The sequence below is a fragment of the Diorhabda sublineata genome, chromosome 4, assembly GCF_026230105.1.
Source record: "Diorhabda sublineata isolate icDioSubl1.1 chromosome 4, icDioSubl1.1, whole genome shotgun sequence".
Lineage (NCBI taxonomy): Eukaryota > Metazoa > Arthropoda > Insecta > Coleoptera > Chrysomelidae > Diorhabda > Diorhabda sublineata.
The window spans coordinates 22,217,129-22,231,489 of record NC_079477.1 but is presented as its reverse complement, the minus strand read 5'-3'; the positions used below and the strand labels follow the sequence as shown (position 1 = coordinate 22,231,489).

Here is a 14,361-nt window from a genome sequence, read left to right as displayed (position 1 = left end):
ATAGTGTAAATAAAACTAAAGCGGAACGTTTTATTTACGCATTAAATAAATAAAACGTAACAACAGTTTTATTTAAATATAATAAAAGGCAGAGTTGACGAAGCACGTTGAGTTGCGTACATTTAAGTTTCATTATGTACGTGGGGTTGCATACATTAAAGCCTAGTGACGCACTTTGAGTTGCATACATTGAAATTTCCTTGCGTATGCTGGGTTGCATACTCTAAAGTCTGCTGGTACGGATTCTATCTTTCAATTTCGAAATGTTATGCAACATTGAAATGTTCCAATAATATAAGTGAGTTTGTGATAAATAAAAAACCAAATAACGATGCGTATTATTTATTTACAGTATCTATAAATGGAAGACTATATATTTCATTATTTTATTGGTTGTTAGCGTGTCCTTGGTGGACTCGAGAGTGTTCGTGGTGGGTTCGAGAGTGTTCGTGGTGATTTCGAGCGTGTCCTTTATTCTTGTTGTCTGAAAATGAACAAATAAAAATTAATATGTAAAGAAAAATACTCATCTTTAATCAAAGATTATCATTCTTCTTTTTTACAAAGACTTTTTTATCATTATATATCGAATATACACTCCGGGAACAAATATTAATTTTTACATGTTTATATTTTACCTCTTAGCGCAAAATGGCCGCTTCCTATACTTCCGCTTCCACCTAAACTTAAGCCTCCACTTCCGCTACCTTTTCCGCTTCCACTACCGCTTCCGCTTCCACCTAAGCTTAAGCCTCCACTTCCGCTACCACTACCGCTTCCGCTTCCGCTACCGCTACCACTTCCGCTTCCGCTTCCGCTACCACTTCCGCTGCCACTTCCGCTTCCACTTCCACTGCCGCTTCCATTACCACTTCCGTCTAAGCTTATGTTCAAGCCTCCACTCCCATCCGCATTTCCACTTGAGCTACCATCGTTACTTCCACCATCACTACCATGACCGTTACTGCCAAAACTTCCACTCAAACCACCGCCTAAGTTTCCATCTGAGTTCCCTCCAAAGTTCCAGCCAGTTTCACCGCTGTTTTCTGAATTTCCATTTCCACCTATGGTAAATTAAATTGGTTTATAGAAAATGTTGAACAATAATACTCGAAAAAATTTACCTCCCAGTCCCAATCCAAATGATCCGGAACTTCCTGAAGACGCACCACCATCACCTAAGATCGAATAATTTCCTTGTTATTAAGTATAGAATTTTCAACGTTCAATTTACCTCCTAGACCAATACTTCCACTTCCACTACCAGTACCGCTTCCACTTCCACTTCCACTACCAGTACCGCTTCCACTTCCACTACCAGTACCGCTTCCACTTCCACTACCAGTACCGCTTCCACTTCCACTACCAGTACCGCTTCCACTTCCACTACCAGTACCGCTTCCACTTCCACTACCAGTACCGCTTCCACTTCCACTACCAGTACCGCTTCCACTTCCACTACCAGTACCGCTGCCACTGCCGCCTAAGTTTCCATTTGAGTTGCCTCCAAAGTTCCAGCCATTTTCACCGCTGTTTCCTAGACCAAATGTAAACGAGCCATCCCCGCCTCCGTTTCCACCGATACTTCCACTTCCACTACCAGTACCGCTTCCACTTCCACTTCCACTACCAGTACCGCTTCCACTTCCACTACTAGTACCGTTTCCAGAACCAGTACCGCTTCCACTACCGGTACCGCTGCCACTGCCGCCTAAGTTTCCATTTGAGTTACCTCCAAAGTTCCAGCCAGTTTCTCCGCTGCTTCCTGAATTTCCATTTCCGCCATTGCTACCACTTCCTAAGGCAAATTAAATTGGTTTATAGAAAATATTTAACAATAATAATCAAAAAATTCACCTCCCAGTCCCAATCCAAATGATCCGGAATTTCCTGAAGACGCGCCACCATCACCTAAGATCGAAAAATTTTCTCGTCATTAAGTATAGAATTTTTAACATTCAATTTACCTCCTAGACCAAATGTAAACGAGCCATTCCCGCCTCCGTTTCCACCGATACTTCCACTACCAGTACCGCTTCCACTTCCACTACCAGTACCAGTTCCAGAACCGCTGTTAGAATTTCCGTTACCTAGAGTATCTAGAAACAATTTAAATCTGTATTATTAAACAATTGGACGATAAAAAACTTCATTATTAGATTATTAATATGAATATATAATATTCTTACCTTTGTTTCCACCCCAACTCCAGCTATGTAACCAAGGGAATAAACCATTCCCTCCTAAATGAACTGATCCACCAATAGATCCATTACCATTTATTCTAAATATTAAAAGAATTGAAAATATTTTTATCGATTAAATTATGAATATTTGATAATGAATTTTGTGGTTGTGTAAAAGAATCAAACGCAACGACGTTCGATGCACCATAGAAATAAATCTACATAAACACCACATAAAACGAAGTAGGTATATTTGATGTCAATGATATGACATAAAAAATGCGAGGTTGTCAGATTAATAAATCTGCGGTTGTTATTGGGAAGAAAAATTTAAAACTACTATTGAACTAAATTAATACTATTTATAGAAATATGAGTTTAGTATGATTATTTTTAATTTGTGTATTATTTTTATTATAATAAATAATTTTAAAACTATAAATGAGAGGTGATTTGTATTAATTGAGTTGAAAATATTTCTATTTATTTACGAGGGATGAAATAATTGATTTCCTTAGAAAAAGTTACATAACCGTTAAGAAGAATAATTTATTTTTCGATTTTCGTAAAAAACGAGTCAAATTTATATGAAATTTTAACACGGAAACGTGAGGAAAACTAATAATATAATATCGCTACAGTGTTATCAAGTCATGTTTATAATTTATACTTACGTTCCGGAACCGTTTCCAGTGCCGTTAACAGCTGGAAGGGTAACGGGCGTCGGTTTAGGCGTAGTAGCACCGTTAATATTCAACAAACCCTTAATGAAAACCCCAATTCCAGCGGTGACACTTGTGGATTGTTCAGATTTCAACAACACGCTAATTTGCAACTCTCCACCGCTACTAACTTGAACAGCCGATGAAAGTGCGGCAAAAATATCGCTCAGTATAGGAATGGATTTAAGTAGAGATACGACATTGAATTTCGTAAGCAAACTGATGATATTACCAATATTGATGTTCTTCAGTATATAACTCACTATATTTCCAGTGACTTTAATCGTTATACCGAGTCCTCTGAGAAGTACGACACCGTACGCAGTCGTCACTAATCGGATAAGTGCGAAAAGAAGAATCGAAATAGATAGAGAAATATTTACCGCACCTCCAATTCGAATAAGAACTTTAACAACTAATTCCAAAGCTTTTTGAGACCCCGTAACCAAAACTTGTAGTATTTCTGAGACGTTTATACCCAAAACGATTAAATTATTATTTTGTATTTGCGTTATAATATCGATAGTTACCGATAGGGCGTTTTGGCAGTTAGTGACGCGTATAGCTTCGATTAAAGTATCCCAATAGACTTTAATTTCGATATCGTCGTGTTTATTGGCGGAAAATTCGATTAGAGTTTGTATTAAAACTTCAATATTGATTGATCCTTGTAGAACGCCGACTATTTGAGAAATAACTTTAAGAGCGCCGGTTACTCCGACGCTAATTCCACCTCCTAATTGTACTATGACATTTAACAGCTGTTCGACGCTGTTCAAATAATTACCCAGAGCAGATAAATCGAATTTAGCACCTAAGTAGAGTACCAAACGAGTCAGTACTTCAATACCGTTACTAGAAGATAGTAATTCAGAGAAATTGATGGAGATGTTTGCTTCGATTATTGCGGACAAACCTCCTTGAATTTGTCCGAAAATAACGCCTATACCACTTAGGAAGTTTTGTAATCTCAATACGTCACCTTGTAGGTGTATTGCGGCTGCGCCGATCAACTTGAGAATTCCATTAAGATTTCCTTTTAACAAAACGATAAAGTTCGATGATATAGAGATAAACAGTGATAACCCAACTGTAATATCACTTTGTATATCAATATTATCAACTAATTTAACTAAAAGATTTCCAGTAAATTCGTACGTTTCCTTAGAAGATGATTCAACGTCAAATTTAACACCAATATTTAAATTCAATAATACTTTTAGAGATTCTAGTTTCGAGAAATAGATTTGGAACGAATCCCGTGAATTTAACCATAGATTAATATTTGTGCTCGATTTGATGTATCGCCCCGTTTGCGTTGCGATATCTATGATAACGCCACCACCGCTTGTACCGTTAAGTATTGCTGTTATATTGGCGTTTATATCGATGATCAATGCTACGTTCGCCGTTGTGTTAACGATTGCTATTAGATTTGTGGTTTGGTTAACGAATAATTGCAACGGTCCGGTCGGTTTTTCTTGTGTGCATTGTAAATGACATTGTTTGGTTTCAGATGATCGTTCTTTGAACAAGGATAATCTCGATTTCGGTGCTAGATATTTAGCACGTTGATAATCTGTAATAAAATTTTAAAAAAAATTGAATAATAGCTTCCTAATACTTATTTATTGATATCAGAAAAATATTATGATGTGGCAACGATGTAAAACATTTGTTGAGTATATCATATAAACAGACTCAAATTTACTATTATTCTAGTAACCTTGAACTGATTGACCCCATCACTTTAAGGCTCAATTCAAAATGTATTAATTTCTATATGTGAAAACAGTAATTTTTTTGAAATTATTTATGGAGAACGTATTTAAAACATTAAACAATAAAAATATAATAACTGAGATGTTACATATCATTAAAAACTATGTATAAAAGTGAGGTTATGAAACTTACCATGCCCCAAAGTGCTCCCAACGAGGATACACAACAAAATCGAAGTTAGTTGATTGTTGTTCATTGTCGATTTTGAATTGTTGTTTCGCTTTTTTTCACCTCTTTTTATACGAAAGAATAATCAACAGAATGAATGTTATGAACAATAGAATGTTAAACGATAAGTTATTTGAATACATTTAGTTAATAATTGTATACTTAATTTCTGTAATAAATTATAGTTATCTATTATATCGACGATAAAGAATTTTTTTAACGTTTAATGGCAATTCTATTTCAAAAATTCTTGGTATGCCACTTATTATCAGAGAATTGTAACATGACAAGGACACGCTACCCACGTCAATAGTTAACTTTAATGCAAAAATTTTTAATATAATAAATTTTTTAACTAACCATCATCCAATATTTCATTTTGTTTTCGTTTGTTCTTATATTTGACAATTTTTCGAAGTAAATATCGTGAAGTTTCTTATATTTAACTTGATTTAATAAAGTATATTAACACTCAAATATTGTTCATAATAAATATTCACCAAATTTGGAGAATGCGCTATGATGACTATTGACCCTTAATAAACAATGTATTAATTTTTACTTTCGCGATGTTGTCGAATTTCCCTTTTTCATTAAATTAATAGTCAATTTTATTTATTAAATATAATACTCTCTATCTTATATCGTTATTAAAAATACAATTTCATATTTATACAATTATATTGTTAAAAAATTATGATTAAATAAATCTTCGTAGTGTGAATTAATTTTGAAATAACTGAATCTATACTTTATGACATAATTAATATAATTACAGTAAACAGTAACGCAGTAAATTTATAAATATAATAAAATACGAATCTAAAATCGAAACCAAAATCGAAACTATATTCTATATATATATATATATATATATATATATATATATATATATATATATATATATATATATATATATATATATATTGTATTTTCTTTAATTACGCATCTCATATTTCTGTTTTATATATATTTAGTTGTAGCTGTAGATCTAAAATATGTAGTACTCAAAAAAAGAAGTAGATCTAATTCTGCGCAACAGATGGGTAGGCTTTTGTTAAACGTCACTATAACAGCTGATAATAACAACAAAATATTAAACAATCATTTATTAAATCGTTTTAATCGAATTTAATATGAGTCAAGACAGGTATTCTTTAATAAATACTTCTACAAATTCTAATATAGTTGAGGAATCCGGATATGGATCTGTCGTAAGTGTGTACAAGATATTTATAATAATTTTGTTTTGTTGTGAAAAAATAAGAAATGTTTGTATACGTTTATTGACTTTATTTATTTATTTCAGGATAACAGTGGGGACAAACCTAAAAAATTTAAACAATATATCGCAGCATTTGCAGGTAAGTTGATTAATACAATTTTTTTCGTATTTTTACGATAAAATCATATTTTCCAGCCACCCTATCAGCGTTGGCAGCGGGTACGGTACTAGCATGGACGTCACCGATTCTCAACGATTTAGAAACTGGTAAATATCGTAATATTAAATTAGATAGTGACCAATTAGGTTGGATTGGATCTTTTGTGATGCTCGGAGGAATGGTGATGTGTATACCGACAGGTTTTATTTGCGACATACTAGGCCGTAAAAAAACGTTATTACTCCTATTCATCCCATTTACTATTGGTTGGTTATTAATTATTTTTGCTGAAAACGTGTTGATGTTATATTTCGGTAGATTAATAACCGGCACTGCTGCGGGGGCTTGTTGTGTAGCTGCGCCGTTGTACACCAGCGAAATCGCTCATAAATCGTTAAGAGGAGCTTTGAGTAGTTACTTTCAACTCATGGTTACTGTGGGGATATTTTTAGCGTACGTAGTGGGGAAATATTTGACCCCGGTTTATTTTACCATATGGTGCGCTTCCGTACCGTTTATTTTTATTATTTTTTTTGTAATTCAACCGGAATCGCCGGTGTATTTGATAAAACGAGGGAAATACGAGGAAGCTAAACAGGTTTTGATAATATTAAGGGGGATTCATTATAGTATCGATGCTGAACTAGTAGAAATTGAAGGTTTTTTAAAGGAGAGTACACAAACTAGTATTTCGTTAATTGATACGTTTAAAAAACGTTCAATTATTATATCTTTCGTTATTTCTTCTTCTTTGATGTTTTTTCAACAGTTTTCCGGTATAAATACGATTATTCTTTATACTACGGATATTTTTAATGCTTCTGGTATAAGTTTAGATGCCAATACGGCTTCTATTATTGTAGGTTTTTTTCAGGTTATGGCAACTTTCGTTGCCTCTTTGGTAATCGATAAACTTGGTAGACGAATACTTTTATTTGTGTCGTCGTTGTTTATTACGCTCAGTATATTCTTTTTGGGGGTGTATTTTTCTCTTAAAGACCGGAGCGGAATGGACGAGGATGTTTTGGGGAAACTCGGGTTTTTACCTGTAAGCGCTTTGTGTGTTTTTATAATCGCTTATTCGGTAGGTTTGGGGCCCATTCCGTGGGTTATTTCTTCGGAAATTTTTCCTACTGAGATTAAAAGTATCGCTAGTTCTACGGCAGGGACTTTTAATTGGTTCTTGGCTTTCGTACTTACCAGATTTTATGTGCAAATATGCGATTATATAGGGCAAGACAGTACATTTTATATTTTCGGTTTTGCTTCGATGATCGGTATTTTCTTTGTTCATATTTTCGTTATAGAAACAAAGGGAAAGAACGTTTCCGAGATACAGGCTCAACTAAATAACTATTGATAGCAATAACAATGTATCGATAGAAATGGTTTGACAATCACAACAATGGAGTGTTAAATCGTCTCAACTCGTCCAAAAATTCCTCTCAGTTATCGACGTTTTCATTTTCCTATAAAGATCTGTCTGGTTCTACAAATTTTTCCGCCAGAAATAAAGTACCAAATTCTATTATTTTTATCTCACAACGGCAACATCGCATTTAAAGATTACTGAAATATTTGCTTGATATGAAAGTACACTTTGGACTGTTTTGTCGATAAAATTACGAACGTTATAACCATCGACTTGGTGTATTATGTCAATGATTATTAGAACGCTGTACAGAATATTCTACTTCTGCAGTAGCGATAACATAGACATAGTATATGTCAATGGTTGATAAATAGCCACCATACTGTTTATTACCCGAGATCTGACAACATTTATAACCATAGAGATATTACAGATAGAGTAGGCATGCTATAGGCGCCCATACAAGTGGGAGCGTCTGGCCGATAGAAAGAGAGAGAATAATTTATGTATTGCTGTCTCTGTCTAATGGCGCATGCGCGTTGATTAGATTTCGTGTCAGAACATGAATTGAAACAGAATAAGATCTTTCTTGCAATACTGTTGATAAACGAAATCTAGTGCAATGAAAACAATTGTATATTTTCCAAGTAATATTCAATAAAAATAAGTTGAGCTAATGTACAAATCATTAGGCTAAGCCCCTCAGCCCACAACTTTTTGAAGTACTTCACAGTATATATATCCATGAATGCACGGTGGCCGAGGTGTCAAGATCTCAGCCTTTAGATTTTGCTTTTCTCGGTTCGATTCCCGCAAATGCCAATTTTTTTTAATGTTTTTTTTTGCTAATATATTTATAGGAATATTGTTTTGAGAGAATTTTTTGGTATTCTTTTATATTTTATTTGTGGAATTAATTTTGCAAGGCTAATTAATTATCATTATAACTGAAAATTTATTCCTATTGTATCAATCAAAATATTTTATTGCATTCCATTAAGTCAACATTATTTATCAGTAGTGCACGTAATAATTTGAAGAATAAATTCAGTTTGTCAGTACTTAAACAAAATGGAATACTCTGAAGGACCATAACTCAATTACAATTAACTAAAACACTTTATTTAACAATTCTTTAATAATAAATTAGTACAACTACATAAAAAGACAGTACGTATACTAATATTACTTCCGGCTTTTCAATAAAATCTTTTTAATTGGGTACGATACATTCGATTATATTATATTTCAAATCATGCGCAGTACGCAACAAAAGAAAGAGATAGAAATACATAAATGATTCTCTTTCTCTTTTCATTCGCGAGACGCACTCACTTGTAGGCATGCCTACTCTATTGGTAATATCTCTATGTTTATAACCTATGAAATATTTACTTTTAACTGATTCTCATTTTTAAACACTATTTGAAATTTTGGGATTAAAATTTCTAAATTTATTTTATTTTTTATGTATATTCAAGTTAATGAATACTATATTTATTGAAAAAAGAACTTTATATTTGTGTAAAGTTTATCGAAATCTTTTCAGTAAGTAATTTTACATTATATATAAAAAATTATTCAAATTCCACATATATCTTATTTGAGAGATTGTTATTTAATGAATGTACTAAGTAATTACATTTAAATGAAGTATCTTTAATGATAATTTCGAATGTAAATACTTTCTGTGATTTTATTTAATTCTAGTTTTAATGACCTTTAATTCCAATGTCTTATTTACTTATTGAATTTTCTGAAAGATAGTTCCTAATTGTAATTTAAATATTGTTTGAACACACTGTTTATTATCACTACACCAACACTCACTATTATACTGTTTAACCCGCTTTTAAGATAACAAAACTATTTTCAAAAATCATCAATGATCTTTGTAATGAATTTTTTCATTAAAAAATTTACACCATTCCACAATTATCGAACAAATATTTTCTATGTAGTATTAAAACTATGATACAGTATGTACAGTGTGGCTCAAATATGATATATTTATGTAATTGATTAATGCTATTTGTATTTGTTGATATTTTATCCAAATATATGAATTATACAAAAATGTTTACTAGTTTTTTGTAGTTTTATTTATATTAAAACCCAAAAAAATCGTGTTAATACACCCGATCAACAAAATGGCGATATTACAATCATTGTAGTATACAGAACCACTCTGTAAAGGAAAATAATACAAAGAATCATACAATATAACTGAAATGTTTTAAGTACAAAAATACGAATTTACAAATTTTAAAAAATGAATTGCATAAAAAAACGTTCAAAATAAACAGAATTTTATTTAAAAGTATATAACAACTACAATTCATCAACAATGTATTTGAACCACGTCATGTAACAAATGATATAACCTTTGTTCGTTTTATATAATCTCGAACGGTTGGGATCAGTCTGCTCGTATAATATTACATTATTCAAGTAAATATCTCTTATATCGATCGATACATCATATAAGCGAATATTATAAATAATAATTCGTTCTAACCATAAAATGGTTATTTTTATACATTAATATTAATTTGCTTAAATTGAAGATCTATGAGTGACAGCTGATGGATTCATAAGTAGGCAATTTATATACGTTTATAAGACGTTGTCAAATTGTGCAATCTATTATTCTAGCAGTTTAAATCAAATGTGTATATTAATATAATGTTTAACATGAACAATTAGAGTGAGTGGAACGATTGATAAAATATTTATTTGTTTTTATTCATTTTTTTGTAGATCCTTTTGATTTTACGTCTCTTTTAATATTTAATATAACAAGTAAAAATTGGCGTTTTGGTATATTTTCCTTCTTATCATTTTGATAAATTGGATTGAAAATTAGGTTTTGAAAACGAATGAAAAAAAAACCATTCGATCTACTTCTGTTTTTATCAAATTTATAGAAGGGATTAAGAAATATAAAAAAGTTAAATTATAACCTTATTGTTTATTTATCCTAATAGTCCAACTATTTTTAAATTCCGGCAACGTTGTTAAAATGTTCGTTGTATGTCGAGGGGTAATTTTTATGTATTTATTATGATGTTTTTCCACTTTAAATTTGAATAATATTATGTAAAACATATAAATGTATCAATAAAACAAAATATTTTCATGTGTTCTTAATGTTTGTGAGTATCTACAAATTGTTGGATGGAAAATAAAACTTGATCTATACTTTGTAATAAAATATGACAATACAGTTGTTAGGATTAATAGTCCAGTGAATAACTGTAAAAATATGGTATCTTTTCAGATTTCTTTTAAAACGCTTCGATTTGCGTGAAATTTTGTTCTATTTATCCTTCATTTCAAAATCTTCCCTATGTTAATATGTGAAAATTAGTGTAAGAGGTGAAAACTGTCCCTTATTGTTAAAATTGAATAAAATAAAAGTTAGCATTCAGAAAATTGAGAAAAAAATGTGGGATTGATAAAGATCGCACGATATATGTTTTTCAACCCTTAATCAATATTTATAAAGTTTTTTTTTCACTAAAGCAAATTATACTCCAAAATTTATTACAAAAAAAAGGTTGTTAGATATAACTCTCCTAATTTTTGATCAAGGTAGTTTATTAAAAATCTATTTTGTAGGAAAATTTATAATTTATTAGGCTAAGAAGGTTTGGAATATATTCCTGGATTCAGGAAACTGCGAAATCGGAAGTGGATAACATAGAATACAGTATTGTTTGTTATGAATCGCGGAAATAGATTAGTTCTGCCACCTACCATCGAAAATACGCGTTTCTACTGAATAATAACTTAGTTTGCAGATTCTTGTTAGGGTATGTTCTGTGGGTTATATTATAGGTTATAAATTCTGAAAAGTCCTCAGTAGGAATTTGTTTTGTTACGAGAAATCAATTTTTTTTTAAATAGTTTCGTTGAATAGTATTGAAAATAATTTAAAATGTGTTTAGATTCTTTGGGAATTATTAAAAACAGCTAATGGAATATAGAATCGTACAATACGTTAATTCTGTCAGAAGTTTCGAAACTTTCCTGGTTAAATTACCATTTGATGTAAAATTTAAGGCAAAATCTGATATTTTTTCATGGTAAATTGAAAAAACGTGAATTCTTCTAGCTTTTTATTCAACAATAAAACGTATAAATTTACAGTCGAGTAAAAATAAACTGTAAAAAGTGAAACTATTAAAATTTGTACGAAAATATTATTTTTATTGTTATATAATTAAAAAAAATGTTTTTACTGAATTTTTATATAAGTATACTTGTTCTTGATTGACTATTCGATGTCAGGGTGGAATACGATTGGTATATTTTTTTACAACAGCACAGATCTTTCATTAAACCACCCAAACTGTCCGAGGAATCGGTTCTGTACATTCCACTAATAACGTCTTCACAATTCGTCTCTCCTATGAAACACTCCAAACTACTTTTAGGAAAACCTTCGTTATAATAAGATTTTATTGTATCATAAGCATCCATTATGACCGAAATGAATAAACTCAAAATTATATAAATGTACAAGCTTATAAAAGTATATAAATAAATCCTACTGAACCACCATAAAAGAACAGATTTATTCGACATAATCGAAAAAGTCGCGAACATATCGTCGCCGTTTATAAGAGAAAATAAACATTCCGAAGTCGTAGCTAGAGATCTGAATTTAAAATGATAAGGCCCCAAGATTAACCACCCGGAAAACGTAAACCCCGCGTAAATTAACAAAGCGCAAAGTAGAAATCTAGCTACTTGAGGGGCCGCTTTTTGTAACGTCAAAATAACAACGTTGTAAGTTCTAAAAAATCCTAGATACCGCAATACTCCGAACCACACCAACAAATTACCGATACCCAAAAATAAACTGCAAATATTCCATTGATCAGTAGTAAAAGATTCTTTTTCAATCTGTTCTTTAATGGCCGATCCAATTATGATTAACAAATCGTTTATTATGATCATGATGTACCACAAATTTAGAAATTTCATTTTATCCTTTTGGCTCAATGGTTGTTCAAATCTTTTTATAAAAAATGTATTGGTGATCACTTTTAATTGTTGCGCCCTCCAAACGGCTCTTGAACACAGAACAAACGACGTTATACATATTAACATGACAAAATAGTTGAGTATACTTCGAAGAACTGATTCTATTTCGCTGTCTGTTTTATACCACACGTCCCCTTTGCATATCAAACGAATCGGTTCGGCGTCTAGAGACACTATCATCTGCCCATCGTGATCTTCGTTATTGAAATTAATTTCAATGTTGAATAGAAAACAATTCGGAGGTGAAATCCGACCAGCTGCTTTGAAATTCACCGTTTTAATGGAAAATTTTAAGGAAGATTCTACTAAAGCGGTAAAATTTATTTTGATATGTTCATCTTGTACGAATCGTTTTGAATTGAAAGACGAATCAAGTGGTTCCGAGATGTTGTAGCACTGTTCAACTATTTCGCTATTAAAAATATAAGATTCGTTAAAACCGAATATGATTCCTTGTTTATAATGTTTTAAACACAGAACCATGTCACTTTTGCTATTATCTTCATTAGCGTACGAATACGGACCAATTGCTTTTTCCAAATCTGAATATCCTTTATAAGCGTAATCTATAGTCGAATAGAAATCGTCAATTTTGTATACCGCTAAAGGTCCTGCAGACGGGGGGTACGCGTTTACTTCTCTGGTAGTATCCCAGCCTTTTAAAAACAAATGCGAAAAAGTTATTTTGTTATCCCAAGTATAATTAACGTGATTATATCTATAGTAAGCGAAAAAACACAGCTGGAACGTAACTAATATTATCTTAATCACTTGCACTACGAATTTATAGGGGAATCTCTTCTTAGCCTGCCATTTTTCTATGGGATTCATGAAGAAAAATTGTAATTTCCTCCTCATTCTTTCTTCCGTTAACAAAGGTTTGGTGGATGAATCACAGCAATTTTCACTATCACAGGTTTCTACGTCTTCATTTTCTTGCGATCTCGAACGCTCCATTTTCGCTAGTTCGAAATTAGCGATCGTTGAAATTTTGGTAAAAAAAGTTTTATTTAACACTAGAGATAATAACTACATAACGTAAACTGATACACTTTGTTATTTACTATCGATGTCTATATCGTCCTTGACCTTTTTTATTACTGGTTTGTCTTATTCTAAATATGTCACAAAGGCAATTAAAGATAAATAAACATTAAATCCCCCCTATCCACTATTTATATAAGCTCTTTAAAATCACATGATTTGTTTGACACGTACGTCACAAATTTACACCATAGAAAATGCGAATGCTTAGAGAAAAAATAGCATAAACTAATATATGACAGTATACATAAAGGCAGGGTTTCGTGTTGTCGCTGTCGTTTTTCTGAGTGACGAATTTTTCGCCAATTAAGTAATTGTAGCGACAAGGTTAAAATGTTGAACCTCATCGCTGGTATATCATCGAGTGAAAATTAAAATAATGATAATCGACATATATCTTGCAATAAAATAAACAACTTAGTGAAGTTAAATTATATATTGTTATATATATCTTCTTTATAATGTATCAATTGTTTGGTTTTTTATGCCTCTTTTTGAAATTATAACAAATAAATATCAACAAAATATTGTAATTCAATCAATATACTTTCGTTAAATACCGGGATTTTCAACTATTATAATTGTATATCAGAGAGGTTAGAATATATAAATTACTATTGGTATCTATTTCTTAATACTTAATTTGTCGC

The 14,361-nt window shown here is 31.5% G+C and overlaps 3 protein-coding genes across 3 annotated transcripts; 1 reads left to right on the top strand and 2 right to left on the bottom strand.

The window, feature by feature from the left end:
• Window positions 1-326: 326 nt before the first annotated feature.
• Window positions 327-4,925, bottom strand: LOC130443454 (PE-PGRS family protein PE_PGRS16-like). The gene is made up of 9 exons (XM_056778091.1): window positions 4,823-4,925; window positions 2,861-4,487; window positions 2,190-2,284; window positions 1,968-2,099; window positions 1,858-1,911; window positions 1,235-1,798; window positions 1,125-1,178; window positions 639-1,064; window positions 327-484 (listed from the first exon to the last, which is right to left on the bottom strand). Exons 1-9 carry the CDS (start codon window positions 4,884-4,886, stop codon window positions 387-389), a joined length of 3,114 nt encoding a protein of 1,037 aa, XP_056634069.1. The 5' UTR covers window positions 4,887-4,925; the 3' UTR covers window positions 327-386.
• Window positions 4,926-5,877: 952 nt separating this feature from the next.
• On the top strand, window positions 5,878-9,723 carry LOC130443453 (facilitated trehalose transporter Tret1-like). Its single transcript, XM_056778090.1, has 3 exons — window positions 5,878-6,072; window positions 6,168-6,222; window positions 6,279-9,723. The coding sequence occupies exons 1-3, from the start codon at window positions 5,995-5,997 to the stop codon at window positions 7,601-7,603; spliced, it is 1,458 nt and encodes a 485-aa protein (XP_056634068.1). The 5' UTR covers window positions 5,878-5,994; the 3' UTR covers window positions 7,604-9,723.
• A 2,000-nt stretch (window positions 9,724-11,723) lies between these two features.
• Window positions 11,724-13,959, bottom strand: LOC130443452 (mucolipin-3-like). The gene has a single exon (XM_056778089.1). It carries the CDS (start codon window positions 13,622-13,624, stop codon window positions 11,867-11,869), a length of 1,758 nt encoding a protein of 585 aa, XP_056634067.1. The 5' UTR covers window positions 13,625-13,959; the 3' UTR covers window positions 11,724-11,866.
• Window positions 13,960-14,361: the final 402 nt, after the last annotated feature.

What these genes read in the sequence shown, in the direction of transcription:
- LOC130443452 (XM_056778089.1), bottom strand. Translation starts at nt 13,624, where the DNA reads ATGGAGCGTTCGAGATCGCAAGAAAATGAAGACGTAGAAACCTGTGAT.
- LOC130443453 (XM_056778090.1), top strand. Translation starts at nt 5,995, where the DNA reads ATGAGTCAAGACAGGTATTCTTTAATAAATACTTCTACAAATTCTAAT. An exon ending in AATCCGGATATGGATCTGTC is followed by an intron (nt 6,073 to 6,167) that starts GTAAGTGTGTAC and finishes TATTTATTTCAG; the next exon opens with GATAACAGTGGGGACAAACC. An exon ending in ATATATCGCAGCATTTGCAG is followed by an intron (nt 6,223 to 6,278) that starts GTAAGTTGATTA and finishes CATATTTTCCAG; the next exon opens with CCACCCTATCAGCGTTGGCA.
- LOC130443454 (XM_056778091.1), bottom strand. Translation starts at nt 4,886, where the DNA reads ATGAACAACAATCAACTAACTTCGATTTTGTTGTGTATCCTCGTTGGG. An exon ending in GAGTTGGGGTGGAAACAAAG is followed by an intron (nt 2,100 to 2,189) that starts GTAAGAATATTA and finishes AATTGTTTCTAG; the next exon opens with ATACTCTAGGTAACGGAAAT. An exon ending in ATTTGGATTGGGACTGGGAG is followed by an intron (nt 1,799 to 1,857) that starts GTGAATTTTTTG and finishes AATTTGCCTTAG; the next exon opens with GAAGTGGTAGCAATGGCGGA.